The sequence below is a fragment of the Malaclemys terrapin genome, chromosome 10 (assembly GCF_027887155.1).
Source record: "Malaclemys terrapin pileata isolate rMalTer1 chromosome 10, rMalTer1.hap1, whole genome shotgun sequence".
NCBI lineage: Eukaryota > Metazoa > Chordata > Testudines > Emydidae > Malaclemys > Malaclemys terrapin.
The window spans coordinates 23,086,012-23,105,229 of record NC_071514.1 but is presented as its reverse complement, the minus strand read 5'-3'; the positions used below and the strand labels follow the sequence as shown (position 1 = coordinate 23,105,229).

Here is a 19,218-nt window from a genome sequence, read left to right as displayed (position 1 = left end):
GAGCTGTTATTTGCCATTATGTGGTTTCAGTAATGAATCTGAGATGCTGATTCAAGTCTATTGCTATGGAAACAGAGGAAAGTCAAGGATCTACCCAGAGTGCTCTAGTGTACTTAATTGTGGCCTTACAATGCAGGAGTCCAGTATAATTAGGGCAGAGTAAACATGAAGTCTAAATTAGGTGGAATGTTGTTTGTGAAATACAAAAATAGTGTTTCGCTTTCCTGATTACACCTGTGTGAACCATGGCTTTTTATTTTTGTAGGTTTTTAGTATTCTCTTCATAATCAAGGAGTGAAAACAGAAGAGTTTTTCTTTTATGTTCAAGTAGAGTACAATAGATAGATATAGATACAATAGGTATTATACTGAATAAATTGCTATTTATTATTTGTGTAGCATCAACCATGTACGTAGGTATTTTAGACAGACAGCTCTGGGGGAGCACTGACCCGAAGAGCTTAGTCTAGCTATACAAAGATATTGAGTTGGGGATCAATAGGTGTTTATGTTTTGAGTGATATTTTGTAGTGCTGTTTAAAAATATAGCAGTGAAAAGAAGAAAGAGAGATCAGAAAATTCAACCCAAGCTGGCCATACAGCTCTCCTTCGGGATGCTGGTTGTTGGGAAATAGTCTCCATTTCTGGTATAACGACCCTGGGATAAAATTACTTTTGAAACAATTAGGCTATGGTGTCAAATGTGCATAAACAGTTACAAGCTTTTCCCAGTACTACTTTTTGGTTAAATATTAGTCATTTGGATGCACTGAGCAGTTCCTTTCCTCTTGGGACACATCTACAATGGACTTACTCCCACCCATGGAATAACCCCAAACATGACTGAAAGGCCTCATCCTGCCGGGAGCTGAGTACCTTATGTCAATAACAAGGAAAGCTGCTCATCACTTTGTGGGAGACACACAGCACCTTCACAGGAGCAGGTCCTCTCATGCAGCAATGTGAAAACCATGTTGCCCCGCTCCAAGCCAGCTGCACATACATTAGTAATATCAGTACTTGGGGTTCTCCAAGCCAGCTGCACATACATTAGTAATATCAGTACTTGGGAATCTCCAAGTATTTTACATGCAGAGGACAGACAGATGGTAGAAGAGTTGGGAATTGAACTCAAGTACTCCTGAGTCACTGTCTCTTAAGAACATAAAAACATAAGAACGGCCGTACCAGGTCAGACCAAAGGTCCATCTAGCCCAGTATCCTGTCTACTGACAGTGGCCAATGCCAGGTGCCCCAGAGGAGTGAACCTAACAGGCAATGATCAATTGATCTCTCTCCTGCCATCCATCTCCATCCTCTGACAAACAGAGGCTAGGGACACCATTCCTTACCTATCCTGCTAATAGCCATTAATGGACTTAATCACCATGAATTTATCCAGTTCTCTTTTAAACGCTGTTATAGTCTTAGCCTTCACAACCTCCTCAGGTAAGGAGTTCCACAAGTTGACTGTGCGCTGCGTGAAGAACTTCTTTTTATTTGTTTTAAACCTGCTGCCTATTAATTTCATTTGCTGACCCCTAGTCCTTGTATTATGAGAATAAGTAAATAACTTTTCCCTATCCACTTTCTCCACATCACTCATGATTTTATATACCTCTCTCATATCCCCCCTTAGTCTCCTCTTTTCCAAGCTGAAGAGTCCTAGCCTCTTTAATCTCTCCTCATATGGGACCCGTTCCAAACCCCTAATCATTTTAGTTGCCCTTTTCTGAACTTTTTCTAGTGCTAGTATATCTTTTTTGAGATGAGGAGACCACATCTGTATGCAGTATTCGAGATGTGAGCGTACCATTGATTTATATAAGGGCAATAATATATTCTCAGTCTTATTTTCTATCCCCTTTTAAATGATTCCTAACATCCTGTTTGCTTTTTTGACCGCCTCTGCACACTGCGTAGACATCTTCAGAGAACTATCCACGATGACTCCAAGATCTTTTTCCTGACTCGTTGTAGCTAAATTAGCCCCCATCATATTGTATGTATAGTTGGGGTTATTTTTTCCAATGTGCATTACTTTACATTTATGCACATTAAATTTCATTTGCCATTTTGTTGCCCAATCACTTAGTTTTGTGAGATCTTTTTGAAGTTCTTCACAGTCTGCTTTGGTCTTAACTATTTTGAGCAATTTAGTATCATCTGCAAACTTTGCCACCTCACTGTTTACCCCTTTCTCCAGATCATTTAGGAACAAGTTGAAATGGATTGGTCCGAGGACTGATCCTTGGAGAACACCACTAGTTACCCCTCTCCATTCTCAGAATTTACCATTAATTCCTACCCTTTGTTCCCTATCTTTTAACCAATTCTCAGTCCATGAAAGGACCTTCCCTTTTATCCCATGACAGCTTAATTTACGTAAGAGCCTTTGGTGAGGGACCTTGTCAAAGGTTTTCTGGAAATCTAAGTACACTATGCCCTCTGGTCTCCCTCTTCCTCAAACCGCTAGAGATGCTCTCACTTCTTAATGACTATGAAGCATTTCTAGTTCATTCCAGAGAAAGCAAAAGTTTGGAGTCTTCTGTGAGCCCCAAAATATCCTAACATTTCAGCCTTGGTTTCTGTATCATTGTAGCTAACACATTTTTATTACTCCAAGGACAGGAATGAATGTGTTTTACCCAAAAGCCTGGTAAAATGCTGAATATTACCACGAGGTGGCAGATGAAGACACTTGATCCAGTGTTTCCAGACTTGCTGAAAGTCTAGCTAGAAGACTAAAACATAAGCAAAGTAGATCTTGCACTCCATGTTTTTGTATAAGAATAGTTTCAACTTGAGTTCATATTTCCAAACTAACCATGCTTATTATAAAATATAATGAAGAGCTCTGTATTAAAAATGGATCACACCCTTAAAACTTCTGTCTGCCCCTTCCCCTGCATATCATTCTATGCTGCTCATTTGGCTATCAAAATGGGAAAGGCTGAAATCTAGCAGCTGACAATCTCCATGTCTCATCCTGAAAATGTAACTATTCCTCATAATACAAAAATGTATCATCCTAGATGCAAAAATTAATGAGAGATAATTTAGGATTCGATTCCACACCCTCAATCCCAACATTTTAGCACATCTCCGCATGCAATGGGGACAGCAGGACCCAAACCAGACTGTCCTGCAATTTTTACAAACCTCTAAGTGCCCCTGTATCTACTGAAGGGTAACCAAATCTGAGCTTTTGCCAAAAATAATTTGTTTTTAACCCACGTGTAGCCCTGTAAGTGACTCTCTCTACTTGCATGATTATTTATCCCCTTGCAGTGTGATTCATTTTGGCTTCCAACCACAGCTGACTTCCCTAGCAATTGCTTCACTAAGTATTAAAAAAAAAATTGGGTATGATCCATGTCTCTTCCACTACTTGTCTAGGGAGAGCCACCTTAATGCTTAAGTTGTGAGCCTTGTGATTCCTTGTTCAGTATACAGGACTGAACCATCAGACAACATTTCAGCATACAAAATTTGTGATTGTGTAAGAGCTGCTGATGGCCACAGGGAAGTTTTGTACAATTGAGGGTCTTCATCAGGATGAGAGTAGCTGTTGGCAACGTTCAGTCATTACATGTCCAAATCCAGTCACACATTAATGATTTAGGATATGTGATGGACTTGCCAAACAATTGTTGGTCTAAGCTCATGCACACAAAAGATGCCACATTCAAATTATCTGTAATTTATACAGATTTTGTTGGCTCCAGACCTGGCTGTTTCAGGTAGTAGAATAAGAGGAGCTTAAAAAGTTTATTTAAATCCACCAACTCTTCAATTAACCCTTTTTGGATTCCAGTTTCATTAATGTGGACAGGGCAGACATACCGATCTGGTTCTAAGAACTTCCTGGCTGAAATGGAAATACCAGCAGATCACAAGCTTGGATGCACTAGTTGGTGTCCCCTCAAACAACAGAATTAAGTTAATATTTGTTGTGTCTATCACAATATTCTGTTTCTCCCTCCCCGCCCCCCAACTCTGCTACCTTCCTTTTGAAAAAAACATGCTGAGATCCACGTTCGTTTACTGACTCCGATCTATTGAACATTAAGTTCAGTAGAATCTCAGAGTTACAAACACCTTGGGAGTGGAGGTTGTTCATAACTCTGAACAAAATATTACGGTTGTTCTTTCAAAAGTTCACAAATGAACATTGATTCAATACAACTTTGAACCTTTACTATGCAGAAAAAAATTCTGCTTTTAACCATCTTAATTTACCTTGTCAAATCTTTTTCTAAACTTTCCCTTTTATTTTTTTAGTTTACGTTTTACACAGCACTGTACTGCATTTTGCTCTCTCTCTCTCTCTCTCTCTCTCTCTGCTGCTGTGGAGTGTGGTTGACTGATCAGTTTGTAATTCTGAGGTTCAACTGTAAAATCCAATTTGTTGCGCGTGGGAGGCACAACGGTTTCTGAGTGAACCTGAGGCTTTTATGTGATGTTGTACTGTTGCCCTTTTCTCACCTACCATAGATCCTGACCGCTAGTGGAGACGGAACGTGTGCCCTCTGGGATGTTGAGAGTGGGCAGCTTCTACAGAGTTTTCATGGGCATGGGGCTGATGTCTTGTGCCTGGATCTGGCCCCTTCTGAAACAGGAAATACGTTTGTGTCTGGGGTAAGTGGGATTTTTATTTTATGCTATAAAACAAGGAATGAAGGAAGGGGAAAGGAAGGGTATGTAGGAAAAGGGGACGTTTGGGATGTTGTTTAAAGAAGAGGGTGGGATATATGGGGAGAGACCATACAGAGCAAGTAGTTCTGTCACTGCAAGCACACTTCTCAAGCTGGAGCAAATTAACACTTTTCCTGAAAGGTCAAACCCAAACCCCATCAGACTGATTGTAGCTAAAGTATTTAGCAAATTCCACCCTACATTAAAATAATCCATCACATTATCAAAAGCTTCCCTTGGGAAGGGGAAAGACCAAGAGTTAAAGCAGTAAAAGTTCATAGAACGGAAGGTGCTGTAGGCCTTCCATAGATAGAATTCTGTTATGCTGCACGTGGCTTTTCACACTTGCCTCCTTTTCTTCACCCTACTCGTTCCCTGCTTGGATTCCTGTAGAGAGCTTGATCATCAGGGGTGCCAGAGCTCTGCTCAATTCACCTGGGTGGGGTAGTCAATGATGCATATGCCATCTTTTTGATAACCCCCTCCCAGAAGCCAGGAGGTAGCTCGGGGACTGGTTTAGCATCAACACAAGTTAGATCATCCATAGGTATTTATGTGGGGCCAGATCTTCACCCATCACTTTGCCCTTCAGCAGCACTAACGGCACATTCAGCTACTTTAATTAGCCATCAAGGATTTATACCACTTGCTCTCCCATCTCCTCCGCCTAGGGGAATATCAGAGAGGGGATGGCAGAAATGGGACAGAAGCACGCAGTACTTCACCTGATCCTTGACTGGTTGCTAAGGGACTGCTCTGTCCAGCTGCACAACTGAGTTATAGTGGAGGCTGTTTTGACATCATGTCAGGCAGTATATCAGGGAGGCATAAAGGTGTCTTAGGGATTGTCTTCACCCACTGCTTTAACTATGGACTTGTCTTCACTGCAAAGTTAACTTGAGTGTTGCTCCTAACTCGAGTCCTGTTCTCACTCACAAACCTTTAACTGTAGTGTGATGGTGCTTTCAACACAAGTTGGCTGGTCCTTCAGGGGGTACAGGCTACAGGTCAGACAAGTACAATTTATCAGCTGCTAACACGATCAGTCTGTAGTGTAGATGCAGGCTGGCTCCATTTGAGTGCTGCTAGTCTTCCAGTGCCCATAAAGGACAGACAGGTTCTCTCTCTCAATTCACTGAGAAAGAATGCATAGAACCATTACGCTCACTACAGTGCAGAGAACTACAGTATATGATTCCAGAAATCTTCATGTCACACAAGAGTGTGTGCAGCCCCAGTGTGGACACAGCAGATCCAATGTTATTTCACAGTGTGGCTGCACTCATTTGAGCTAGCCTACCTCAAGTGGAGTAATTCAAGTGCTGGTAAATCAAGTTAACTCTGCAATGAAGACATACCCTATATTAGTTTGACACTGATATAGTTAAAATGGCACAGCCCCTAGTGTGGGAGCAATTATTTTGGTGTAAAGGTGCATATACCAGGATAGTTTTTCCCATAAATGTAAGGGATTAAGCTATGCCCATATAATCATATTTACATGGGGGCAAGTGTATGCATAGGAAGGGTTGACCAGTTTTAACTATTGAGCTAAAAATAGTGTGTAGACCAGGCCTTAGAGTAACCTCTGCATTTTCCTGCTGCACTGTGCCAAGCGTGCCCTCAGGATTGAACCCTTGGTTTCAGTACTCAACACCCTTTTAATTCCTTTAAAAATGAATATCCTGCTCCATGTGTGGTAAATTTTACCCCTTTAAAGAACCTGTCTCCACACAGAGGAATCAGCGCAAGAACCGTGTATGTGAAGAGCCAGGTTGCGCATTGTTCTTGCATCCCAAACTCCCATAGATGTCAGTGAGAGTGGTGGGCATGCAAGGAACGCAGGGCTGGGCTTTGAAAAGTGGGTTTTGAAATCCAAAATGTTCCCTTTCCAATGAATTTCCTTCTCCGGGCAGAGCATTAATTATCTGGTGCTTTGGTACCAGATGGAAAGTTCTTCCATTTAAATAATGACAGCATAAGTGAAGAGTTGTGATTTAATTTCAAAGGGATTTAAAAGAGAGAGGAATGGATCACGAGGAGACTGTTTAGTTTAACCACCAACTGTCTTCTTAAAAATAAATAATGCATATACTACAGCCTACTGAGGAGGAATACACTAACTAAGCAGTAACCCATAGCAGGATGGGCCTATAATATGTTCACCACATGCCTCTGGTGACTATGGAAACCTGAACAGAAAGAAAGGCAGAGTGCCTCCCATGCTAAGTCTAGTTATTACCCTCTCGTCTCATGTTACTGTTTCCACAGTTCTTTAAATATGATTTCCCCTCACCCCAAAAATCTGAACTTTTTTCTTATCACTGATTTGCAGATGTTTGTGTCTATTCTTATTTGTATTACAGTAGTGCCTAGAGACCCCACCTGAGATCAAGGCCTGATTATGCTAGGTTTGTACGCACCCGTACTAAGAAGTGGTCCCTGCCCTGAAGAACTTAGGCTATGTCTGTACTACAAGCTAGGGGTGTGATTTCCAGCTGGCGTAGACAATACTTATGCTAGTTCAAGTATAAACAGTAGGACAGCCGCAGTAGCCTGGGTAGAGGCAGCACAGCTTAGCCATGCTGAGGATGTGCATGGGTTTGTTCACTGCATGGCTAAACTGGCACCTCTGCCAGTGCTATCGTGGCTACATCACTATTTATACTCACACTAGCTGTCATCGAGCTAGTGCAAGTATGTGTACGTGAGCTGGGAATCTCACCACTAGCTTGTAGTGTAGATGTAGCCTAAGCAGGCAAGACCGACAAAAGCTGGGGGAGGAAACAGAGACAGAGAGAGGTGAAGTGACTTGCCCAAGGTCGTCACACAGCAGGTCAGTGGCAAAGACAAGACGCCCAGGCCAGTGTCTTCTCCATGAGACGCTTGTGGGCCTGACCCTGTGAGGTGTTGAGCACCTCTTAGGAGTGGCTGGGTGATCTCAGTGGGAGTTGTGAGTATAGTCCACCCTTCCCAAGTCATGCTCTGCACCTTGCAATAGCAGGCCCAGTTGGAAAATTCTTTACACTCTTTCTTGCGGGTATGTTTAATACCAAACTAGCTATGAAGCAAATGGCTTCAGAGCCATGGATGGAGCTATCCCTGGCTGAGATTATTGCAATTGTTTCATTTGAAGAATGCACCATAAAATTTGAACTGTAATTGAAAGTAGTAATTTTTTATATCAAACATGTTAAGTGATGAAAGAGTCAGTGAAGCAGTTTAGTGGCATGGTGGGTATTGCAGAATACAACTATGGAAACAGCATTCAGGCAGCAGCACAGGGCACCAGAAAGTGATTTTTAGGTTTTGATGACAAGGTGGCACTCGGCATGAACAGCCCTGGGCTATGGCTACTCAAGAGTTGATTTCCGGCCTGCTGCTCCATCACTGGTAGCAACTGTAGGAGTGCTGGTAAGAAACGGCCACTGGAGATTCAAACATCATGTTAAGTTTGGCAGCTTCTATTTTTGGGCCTCTGCTATATAAACCGCTAGGGCTTGATTGGTTTGAGATATTGACCTTTTACAGCTCCCATTGACTTCAGCTGGAGGTGTGGGGTGCTCAACAGTTCAGAAAATCAGGCCCTAGTGCAGGGGTGCTCAAACTTTTTGGCCCGGGGGCCACATCGGGGAATAGAAATTGTAGGGCGGGTCATGAATGCTCACAAAATTAGGGTTGGTGTGCGGGAGGGGGTGGTGGGCTCTCGTTGGGGCTGGGGATGAGGAGTTTGGGGTGTAGGAGGGTGCTCTGGGCTGGGACTAAGGGGTTCGGAGGGTAGGAGGGGGATCAGGGCTGGGGCAGGGAGTTGGGGTACAGGAAGGGGTGTGGGCTCCAGGGTGGGGCTAGGGATGAGGAGTACAGGAGGGTGCTTTGGGCTGGGATCGAGGGGTTTGGAGGGCAGGAGGGGGATCAGGGCTGGGGTAGGGGGTTGGGGCATGGGGAGAGGCTCGGAGGTGCAGGCTCCGGGCAGCGCTTATCTCAAGTGGCTCCCAGAAGCAGTGTCATGTCCCTTCTCCCACTCCTACGCGAGGCACAGCCTGGTGGCTCTGCGCGCTGCCCCCTCTGCAGGCACCGCCCCTACAGCTCCCATTGGCCAATGGGAGCTGCAGGGGCGGTGGCAGCGTGCAGGGTGAAGGCCCCTGGCAGCCCCTACACATAGAAGCAGGAGGGGGGGCCATGCTGCTGCTTCCGGGAGCTGCGTCGCACGGCCCCCGACCCCTCTCCCCAGTGGGAGCTCAAGGGCCGGATTAAAAGGGCTGGCGGGCCAGATCCGGTCTGTGGGCCATAGTTTGCCAACCCCTGCCCTAGTGGTTTCTAAAACTGGGTGCCCAAACTTTGAAGCCACTTCTGAAAATCTGGCCCCAAGTGACTTGCCAAAGGCCACACGAGTCAGCATTAGAGCCAAAATTAGAACTCAGGAGGATCCTGACTTTCAGCACAATGTTCAACCCACCAGTGCTGGCCGTGTAAGAAACAGGAAACCCACTTTCTTACCTGCTGTAGCGCAATGTAATTCGGCAGTAAGTCTTGTCCTTCTTCTGATTATAAAACTAGTGTTCACAACAAGAGAACATTTCCTGGGGAAGAAAGGAAGGAAATGAATGAGACAAAGGATGAAAAAGATAGAGAAGACAGAATGGCTGAGTAGTTTAACTGAATTATTGCTTTGCCGCCTGTAATTCTCCAACAGCTCCTTTTACGTACTGCAAGGGAGTATTCTACCTAGCTATCTAATTGTAATGTATTTATTCCAGAAAGTTTCTGAAACAACTGCAAGGTTTTTCTGTACAATCTCACTGCATGTATTTCTGCCAGACTCCCTAGGGGTAAAGTTTCAGGGGGTCTTTGGCCCACCTTCTGTGGTGCAACATTTACATGCATAACTGAATTGCAGGTGCAAATCTGAGTGCTGGTGCCTCCTTCTAATCAATTGCAGGTGCCAAACAGGCAGTAAGTGGTGCAAGTGCTCAGATTTGTTCCTGCAAATCTTTGCATGCTCATAACAAGGGGGACCAAGTTTCAGGCTTTCTGAAAATATAGCCCAGTATCTGGAGCAGTTTTGCTAAAGTGTATCCTTTTAGGAGATGTGAGGTGCAGAGCTTAATTGGAATTGAAAGGGGGTGTTTAAGTCTTAGGTGGGGTTGATTTCACCTGTGTGAATTGGTGTGTGTATAATGGGGGTAATTATTTCTCTTTTTAGGGGTGTGACAAGAAAGCAATGGTTTGGGACATGAGGTCTGGACAGTGTATCCAGTCATTCGAAACTCACGAATCGGATATCAATAGCGTCAGGTCAGTGCATTTCTGGCCGAACACTTTTACAACAGTGTAATGTTAAGCTACGTGTTGATTTTTATTTCTGAAAGCCTACTTCATTTGACTAACACATTACTGTACTCTGTTCCCCCCTGCACAGATACTACCCAAGTGGGGATGCTTTTGCCTCTGGCTCTGATGATGCCACAGTAAGTTTATTCAAGAACTTCATTTGGAAAAGATTTGTTAAGTCTCATATCATAAATCCCTACCAAGAATGGGCCAAATTCACAGCTCACATGAAGTGATTTTTATTAGACCCAAGTTATTAATATGTAGATATAGGGAAATGCTTGCAGAATTCCTAGCTGGCCTTTGGAAGGTTTTGGGGTTGGGACAATTTCTGTGTGAGATCTTCCAGCTTCATGCATGCTATCAGATGAGCAGGGTCACTATGGGAGGCATACAAGGAGTTTCAAAAAGATTTTTAGGCAAATACTCAAACTCCCTCCATTAATCTGCCTGTAAAATTTGCAGTCACATCTGTTTACACAAGCAAACTAAATTTGCATGTGCTGCTGTATGCTCCCCCGAGTTTTGTAGGCACATAAATAATGTCCAGCTGAAAATTTCCCCTTAAAACCTTCGACTGACTCTCTGCCATTTTAAATTGTGCTCCATTCTTGGGAACTGCTAGGAGGGCTAAACTCCTTCCCCTCTGTGGTTGCTCTAGGATCTGGCCCAGATCCTCTGGTGAGGCCAGATGATACAGAGCATAAGTCACAAGTGATTGTGCCAAAGCTAGCTTTAAGCTGCTGCTCTGTGTGGGCCAGTCTGTCAGCACTGTGTCAGTCTAACGTACTCTGGGCTGCAACAATCATGAAGGCACAAAAACACAGGCAATATTTATCACTGCACCAACCTACTTTTGGAGTATAGACTGTCCAACTTCCAAGTGTTCATGTGGAGACTGATTGATGCTGTATCAATATGTGTGTTTGCACTTCACTCAAATTTATGTTCTCACTTCAGAGAGAAATTTATAGAAACTAACATCAGCTTTACCCTCTGAAAAGTGGTGAACATATGACAGCCCCATCATGAGGCATCAGCAAAGACAGGATATGGGTTGGATATGGGTTTTTAAGCACCAACTCACAGTTCTCTCTCCCTTGATGTAAAGGAGTAACTCCAGCAGCTCGTAGCATTAGTAGGCCGTTATCCTCTATTAGGGGTGGATTTTGACTCTGGAAGTCTTCAGGTTAAGACTGGATGCTTTTGTGAAAGGTATATTTTAGCCACACTCAAGTTAATGGGCTCAATACAGGAGAAACTGGATGAAATTCTATGGCCTCCATTATGTAGAAGGTCAGACTAGATGATTTAATGGTTCCTTCTGATCTTCAAATCTATGAATAAGACCCTAGGAAAGGACATGGCCCATTAAGTTAGCATGTTACATGCAATATGCTATTATCCCATAATGATCCAGTTTTGCAACATGATTCTTATCCGTTGTCAGTGGGTCTCCATATGGGTGCAAAGGAATCAGAATCTGGGCTGAAATTTGTCAGACTTCAAAGGGGGATCTTCAGAAGGAATTTGGAGATATTTTCTGTTTGCTCAAGCATTGCCTTTAAGCATGGGTGGGACACAGTCTTACTGAAGTACTCGGACAATGTAACAAATTTTGGGTCTGATCCAAAGCTGATTTAACTCAATGGAAACATTCCTATTTACTTCAATGGGTTTGGGATCAGACATTTTGTGTGCTTTCATGAGAAAGTGCATGCTGTTTTTAGAAGCCAAAACCCTCTGTTATAAATGAATACATCTAGCTGTGAGTACAGTGTATGTTAGCAAATAGGGGTATCCTACTGTAAGGATCTGCATTGTGGAGGCAATGAAATGGAGAAATTCTCCATCACTAAAATTCATATGAGAATGCACTAATTTTTCAAAAGTGCCACAAACTATGGCAACTGTGCTATTATTTAAAAAGAAAAACCCATCTAATCAATTGTGTGTGAATTCCTCCAAACTAAATAGAAGGATGGAAAATTCCATCTTGATACTTTGGGGGATGGAGGTGGGTCAGTTCCTCTGACTACTGGGTTGGTTTTTTTTTTAAATCAGAAATTAGAAATTGCTGCTTTACATTGAGAATGTTGAGAGCAGCACTGTAAGACTTCTGTCACCCAAAAAGAATGCCTGGGGATGCTGTGGAACTGAGTGTCCTAACTGATTGATGGGCTGTCATAAATGTATGTTGATATAGGCTTTTTCTCACTTGTCAGAATTTTCTGACAGAATTATTCATTAGCTCATAGCTCCAGGAAACGCTGACTTCAAATACCTTGCAATTTATAACAGGTCTGTGAATAATATAGTCTCTGCTTTATGCACAGACTTGAATATCAGCCACTTTTCATTAATAAGACTTAATATTAACAACCCCAGCTAGCCAGTGTTTGCTTAGACGTAACTTATTGAGGCAGGTTAGTTGAAATACAGTTTCAAAAGCACACATGATTTCAGGGCTGAGTAAGTGCTGTTCTCCAGGCTGCTGAAATTTTTGGTCTGAATATAGAAGTTTCCATATTAAACAAGTTAAAACATATTGGCAAATAATAGAGTAATGGACTTGTGAAGCCAAAGGCTGTAGGGCTGAATGGAAATTTTTCAGCAAAAGGTGTGTGCTCTTTTTGGTTGGAAAATGCTGATTCTTCTAAATCAAAACTGAAAGGTTGTGTGGAAATGTATTGATTGTGGTTCAACTTTCGTTGGGTAGCTTTCTCGGGTCTAGGATGGAATTTTCTGGAATTTCCCTCTGTGGTTTCTCATGAAAAATTGTGAACATTGTTTTTCGTCCTGATGCAGAATGAAAACAAATTCTGAAAGCTTCCATTTTTGTGTGAAATGGAATTCTTGTTTTCTGGCGAGCCCTAAGAAGCTGTACTCACCCTCCAATTGTAAACACATAATGAAGCAGGAGAGGAGATAGACTGTGGAAGAGCTGTATGTGTATACTCTGAATCCAGGAACCCACAGTTCCTCTTTATGTCAGCATGGAGAGATGATTTGAGGAATGGCCAGCGGATCACTCAGTTTAGGCATCAGCCTTAGGGCATTTAGATCACAATTAGGATCCAGATGTCTAAACAGCCTGTGTAGTGGTCCCAGGTACTCTTATAGTCCATGGGCAGAAGAGCAGAAGCTGCACGGCCATTCCATATCATGCCTACAGGTTTGGAATTCCTGTCCCCTTCCTCCTCATACTTTGCACAGGGTGAGGGAGCAGCAGTTGGGTCTAGTCCTTAGTGATGAACATACGTTGTTTTTGCTTTAATTCTAGTGTCGTTTATATGACCTTCGTGCAGATAGAGAAGTAGCAATTTATTCGAAAGAGAGCATCATTTTTGGAGCTTCTAGCGTGGATTTCTCTCTCAGTGGTGAGATTTGAATTTTGGGGGATATGTAGTTTTTTGCTGTGAGGAGGCATTTAGACTGGGATGCAGCTGAGGTTGTAATGTAATACTTTTTCAGTTTAAATTGAGAACATTTGTTATTACAAACAAGAGCTAAATTAAATATGGAAAGAATTTTTCCATCCATTAAAATATCTTCTTCCTTTGTAAAAGATTTTTTTATTAAATAATGTAATTGGTTATTTTTTAATTTTATCAACAAATATGTGGCTATGAGGTAAAATCCTGGCCCTATTGAAGTCAATGGGAATTTTGTCATTAACTTCAGTGGGGCCAGGATTTCACCCATCATGTTTAAATCCACCTCAAATGCAACTAGAAATAGAATATTGGTCAATTTTTGTATTTAGGGTACATCTATAAATAGTTCATGAAAGGTTAATAAATGATTAATAGATGTTATAAGCATGTTACAGACCTGAGTAGTATATGATATAGGTGCTTATAAGCACATGAGTAGAAGTTGCTGTAGGTGGTTACATAAGCCACAGTTGTGAGCAAGATATTGAACTGTTGGACTCTATAACAAGCTATAATAATTGATTAACCATTTATTAAAACATCTATTAATCACTTGGTAACCCTTTATAAACAATTTTATAAACATACCCAGAATATCATCAGAATATTTTTGTCTGATATTAATTGTTAAAGTGCTCTATTTGTCTTCAGAATATATCCCTCTTTTGAATTAATCTCTCATCTGTAACATGTTTTTAATAAGTGCAATCATGGAATTTTTAATACTCTTTTAAAAAAGAGGGCTCAAATACCATTACTTTTCAGTTGCAGAAGAGGGCCTCCACTGGTCAGCTATTACTGGCAATTAATATCCATGCAGAGCCATGATAGTGACATGTTAAGCATCATTTTCTGTAGCAAAGTGGGCACCCAAAATCTGAGGCTGGACTTGCATGATATTACTTTGGAGTGCATAAAGAGTAATTTAGTCCAATTTAGAATGAACATATACACCTTTGTGTTGAAGCAACATCCTATAGTGCCCATGAAAGTAGAGTGAGGATGGCCTCGTATTTAAGGCATAGGATTGAGTATCAGGAGATCTGACTTCTACTCCTGACTCTGCCTCAAACTTCTTACAAACAGCTTTTACTTCAGCCAGAAAACCCTCCTTCCTCTCCTTTCATTAACTGTTACTATTTAGCCATTTAAGCCATTATTCTGTATAAATGTGATTCTGTTTGCAGGTCGCCTACTATTTGGTGGTTACAATGATTACACCATAAATGTATGGGATGTTCTGAAAGGGTCTCGTGTATCCATTCTGTTTGGTCATGAAAACCGAGTTAGCACCTTACGAGTTTCACCTGATGGAACTGCATTCTGCTCAGGATCATGGGATCACACTCTACGAGTAAGGGATTTTTCTTTCCAAAAATACAGGGATTTCCATTGGTAAATTCATTATAGAAAATGTCCAGGGGATGGAATATGAAACCAGTTGTTTCAAAGAAATTAAAGCCCAGTAATATCATGGCTACTGCTGCAAACAGTAGATAACGCCTAAATATTTCCCCAGGTCAAGAATATATTCACCATTAAAAGAAAGTGTTAGCAGAACATTATCACTAAACAATTAACCACTGGGAAATTATGAAATTATCAGTTAAAGTAACTGCTCCACCCTCAACTCTTTACCATTAACATCATTTACAAATTCCAAGAAAAGAATTAGGCTCTCATGCAAATTAACCAGGCTTTTGTATAAAACCTATGTGTTTGTATGGAATATAAACTATAATTCTCTAAACAATTGTTCGACTTTTATCTCTACAGGTCTGGGCGTAAGCTGCAATGCTGTTTTCAAATACAAATGAAGATTGAAACCTTGGGCTACAAAAAAAAAAAAAAAAAGGAAATTTCAATCTGCAAATGTGAAATGTCCTTTAGAAAGATGTAGCATTTCTATTGTAGTTTCCATGACTTATTGATGAGTTGCAAATCAAAATAAAACAAACACAAAAAACAAGCTAGGACAACTTGTTAGCCAGGAATAAATTCAGTATATTAGCTACACTATCAAATGTTGTTACTGAAAACACAAATAAACACAACTAGATAGTAAAGGTAATCTGCTTTTAACATATAGCAAACATCAACTTGTAGTAAAATAAAATGTTTTTAATTCTGTTTTTGAGACTACCTTCTTTTATTAGAGATAGTTTAGATCATTCTAAAACCAGACTTTTCTCTGAAATCATCTGTATCATAGAATTTTGTAGTCCAGTGCACATTATGTATTTATTATTTGCAAGAATTGATTTTTTTAAAGTAAATTTGAAAAAAAAAAAAAAATAAACCAGACACCTTATTTTATCTGGGTATCGTCTATGACTTTTGAAACATTCTGTAGTAGTGCATTGAATTTTGATGTGAAAAGTTAGAAAGCAAATCCGCTTTCTGATACTTCACTTTATGATGGAGTTACAGATGATTCCACAATGGTAATAATTAGGGAGCAAAGAATCTAATGTTGAAGATGCTAGCTGTCATAAAAAGTATATTTTCTTGTTTAAAAAAGTCATTCCAATCTCTGTTTTTTCTTATATCCTTTTAGATGAAATTAACTATTTCACCTCTGACCTGAATTTAAAGAATTCAATTAAACTCCTAAAGATAAGCTACAAAGACGAGTAGTATAATTCATGGTTTACATAGTCACAAGGTAATATTTTAACCAGTAGTTTCATAGATATTTTTAATTGTATCATTTGGTGAGTGAATTTTCTTTGAATTAAAGAGATACTACTTCTAAGCACTAATAATGATAGTGATAATAAAATCTTTTCAAGTCAGCCATACTCATTCTCTGATCCTGGTTCTCATTTAAACTAAGGCCACTTTATACCATTCTAGCTGTGGAAAGCAGCCTTAACATGCTATAAATGTAATCTATTTCAGTGTTAAGGCCCCTTTACAATGTCAGAGCAGCATAAAATGTCTTTAGTGTAAATGAGAATCAGACTCTCTGAGCTGAATTCCACAGTCCTTCCATTGATAAAGCTCCCACTGAAGGTAGTAATGTTTTATCCTAGTAGGACTGTAGGATCGGAGCCTATATGGAGAATGCACAAAAGTGAAAATTAGGAACATTTTTTCAGAGCCCAATCATGCCAACAGTTGTTACAGCCCTACTGCTTACTACAGTGAGTCAAGCCAATGAGACTCCTCATCCAACAATGTCTAGCAGCAAATGTTTGCAGGATATGGCCCTATTGGTGAAAGTTGTCATGTAATATACAATGGCTGTGCCCATACAGATCCAATGATATATATATAAAGCTGTAGCTGTACTCATATATTGAAAACTATTAAGGGCCAGACTGGGCCTTCTTTGCTCATACTGAATGGTACTTTACTGCTAAAATAGTCCCATTGCATTGGATGGATGTATTTGAGGAGTAAGGCACTACTCATTGTGAGTGAGGGTAGTACAGTCGGGCTCTCAAAATGTAATGAATAAGGTACATCTCTGAAAAGATAAAAGGTAAATTTTATATTTAGATTCAATCAAGAGTAAACAATTGGTTCTTGGGGTTGGTAGTTCACACTAAAATATCCATTTAAAAAGTGATTTTTTTTAAATTGAGTGGATAATATTTGTATTTGAAACAAAGTCTCCTCATTCATGAAAAAATCTAGTTCCATAAATCCAGAACGAATTAATTTAGGACATTGACACAATCATTCACTTTACTTGGAGAAGATCAGCCTTTGCTCGTTGTTGAAATAGTTCATTTGTTCCTGCTTGGAAACGTCCGCTCCAATGCTTTGCAATATTTGTGGCAAATTATCCCTGTAACAAATTGAATGCACTATGGAAATTGTACTATGTCATCTGGAGCTCATTGTGCAATATTGAGTTACTATACTGTATGCATTTGTTCAAAAGATTAATATTAATGTTTAGATAATATGTATTGGTAAGATATTTGTTTTTGAACATACTACATTGTGTTGATACTTATGAATGGTCTAAATATAATAAATCATATTTTACATATTGAGAAAATGTGTATTTATAAACATCTATCACATAAATTAGATGCTTTTGATTACACTATTGTTTCCACTCCTTGGCATATGCTCATGGCACCAAGGACTTTGCTCTGTAACCAACTGCTCATTTGTCCTACGAAGGACCTGATCCAGTCAATCTGAATATGCTAGAAAGTATTTGTGTTCCTTGCCATGTGGAAAGAGCCATAGTGAGCAAAGGCAATGCTGCGGAGACAGATCTCACATAATATCTGCTAATTCCTCCATCCCTTTGGCAAGGAAAAAGGAGAGAACTGCTGGAGGATGAGTTAGGTCCCAGAGGACTGGAAAAGGGCAAACATAGTACCTATCTTTAAAAAGGGAAACCGGACATGGGGTATTATAGACCAATACCTGGAAGGACACTGGAACAAATTATTAAACAATGAATTTGTGAGCACCTAGAGGATAATAGGAGTTATAAGGAATCGCCAGCATGGATTTGTTAAGAAGAAATCATGGAAAACCAATCTAACTTCCTTCTTTGACAGGATTACTGGCCTAACCAGTGGATGGGGAGGGGAGCAGTAGATGTGAGAGATCTTGATTTTAGTAAGGTTTTTGACACAATCCTACATGATATTCTCATAAGCAAATTAGGGAAATGTGATCTAGATGAGATTACTATAAGAGGAGTGCCAACTGGTTGAAAGACTGTACTCAAAGAGTAGTTAGCAATGGTTTGCTGTCAAACCAGGAGAGTGTATCTAGTGGGCTCCTGCAAGGGTCAGTCCTGGGTCCAGTACTATTCAATATTTTCATTAATAATTTGTATAATGGAGTGGAAAGTACACTTATAAAATTTGCAGATGGCACCAAGCTGGAAGGGTTACAAGCACTTTGGAGGACAGTATTAGAATTCAAAATTACCTTGACCAATTGGAGAATTTATCTGTGTTCAACAAGTTGAAATTCAATAGCGAAAGTGCAAACTATTTCACGTAGGAAGAAAAAAATCAAATGCACAACTACAAAATGGGGAAACTGGCTAAGAGGAAGTACTGCTGAAAAGACTCTGGGGGTTATAGTGGATCACAAATTGAATATGAGTCAACAATGTGATGCAGTTGCGAAAAAGTATAATATCCTCCTAGGGTGTATTAACAGGAGTGTTGTATGTAAGACACAGCTGGTAATTGTCTCTCTACTCTGCATTGGAGAGGCATCAAATGGAGTACTGTGTCCAGTTCTGGGTACAACACTTTAGGAAAGATGTGGGCAAATTGGAGAGAGTCCAAAGGAAAGCAAAAATGATAAAAAGGTTTAGAAAAACTGACCTATGAGGAAAGGTTTAAAAAAAAACTGGGTATGTTTAGTCTTGAGACAAGAAGACTGGAGGAAGGGGACCTGATAATAGTCTTGAAATATTTTGAAGGCTTTTCTAAAGAGGACTGTGATCAATTGTTTTGTATGTCCACTGAAGGTGGACAAGCAGTAATGAGCAGTAATGAGCTTCATCTGCAGCAAGAGATTTAGGTTAAATATTAGGAAAAACTTTGTCATGATACATATATAATACCACTTAGATCTGTAATAACATAAGCAGAAGTATCCAGCCTTGGGGAGCAGTGGTAAATGAGATACAATGCAGAGGGACTGAGCAGGCTGACCATAAACAAGTTCAAAGTACTGAGTATAAAAAGGGAAGCTACATCAAGGGCCAATTCACTGTCAAACATCCATTGCTTCGTTCTGTTAAACAAAATTAATGTAT

The 19,218-nt window shown here is 40.5% G+C and overlaps 1 protein-coding gene across 1 annotated transcript in view; it reads left to right on the top strand.

The window, feature by feature from the left end:
- Positions 1–17,467, top strand: part of GNB5 (G protein subunit beta 5) — a 28,989-nt gene extending 11,522 nt beyond the window's left edge. The window contains exons 6-11 of the mRNA XM_054041412.1: positions 4,498–4,641; positions 9,902–9,993; positions 10,118–10,166; positions 13,313–13,409; positions 14,654–14,820; positions 15,243–17,467. Of these exons, the coding sequence (XP_053897387.1) occupies positions 4,498–4,641; positions 9,902–9,993; positions 10,118–10,166; positions 13,313–13,409; positions 14,654–14,820; positions 15,243–15,254 (561 nt within the window). The 3' untranslated portion in view covers positions 15,255–17,467. The remainder of the gene's footprint in view (positions 1–4,497; positions 4,642–9,901; positions 9,994–10,117; positions 10,167–13,312; positions 13,410–14,653; positions 14,821–15,242) is intronic.
- The last annotated feature ends 1,751 nt before the right edge of the window (positions 17,468–19,218 follow it).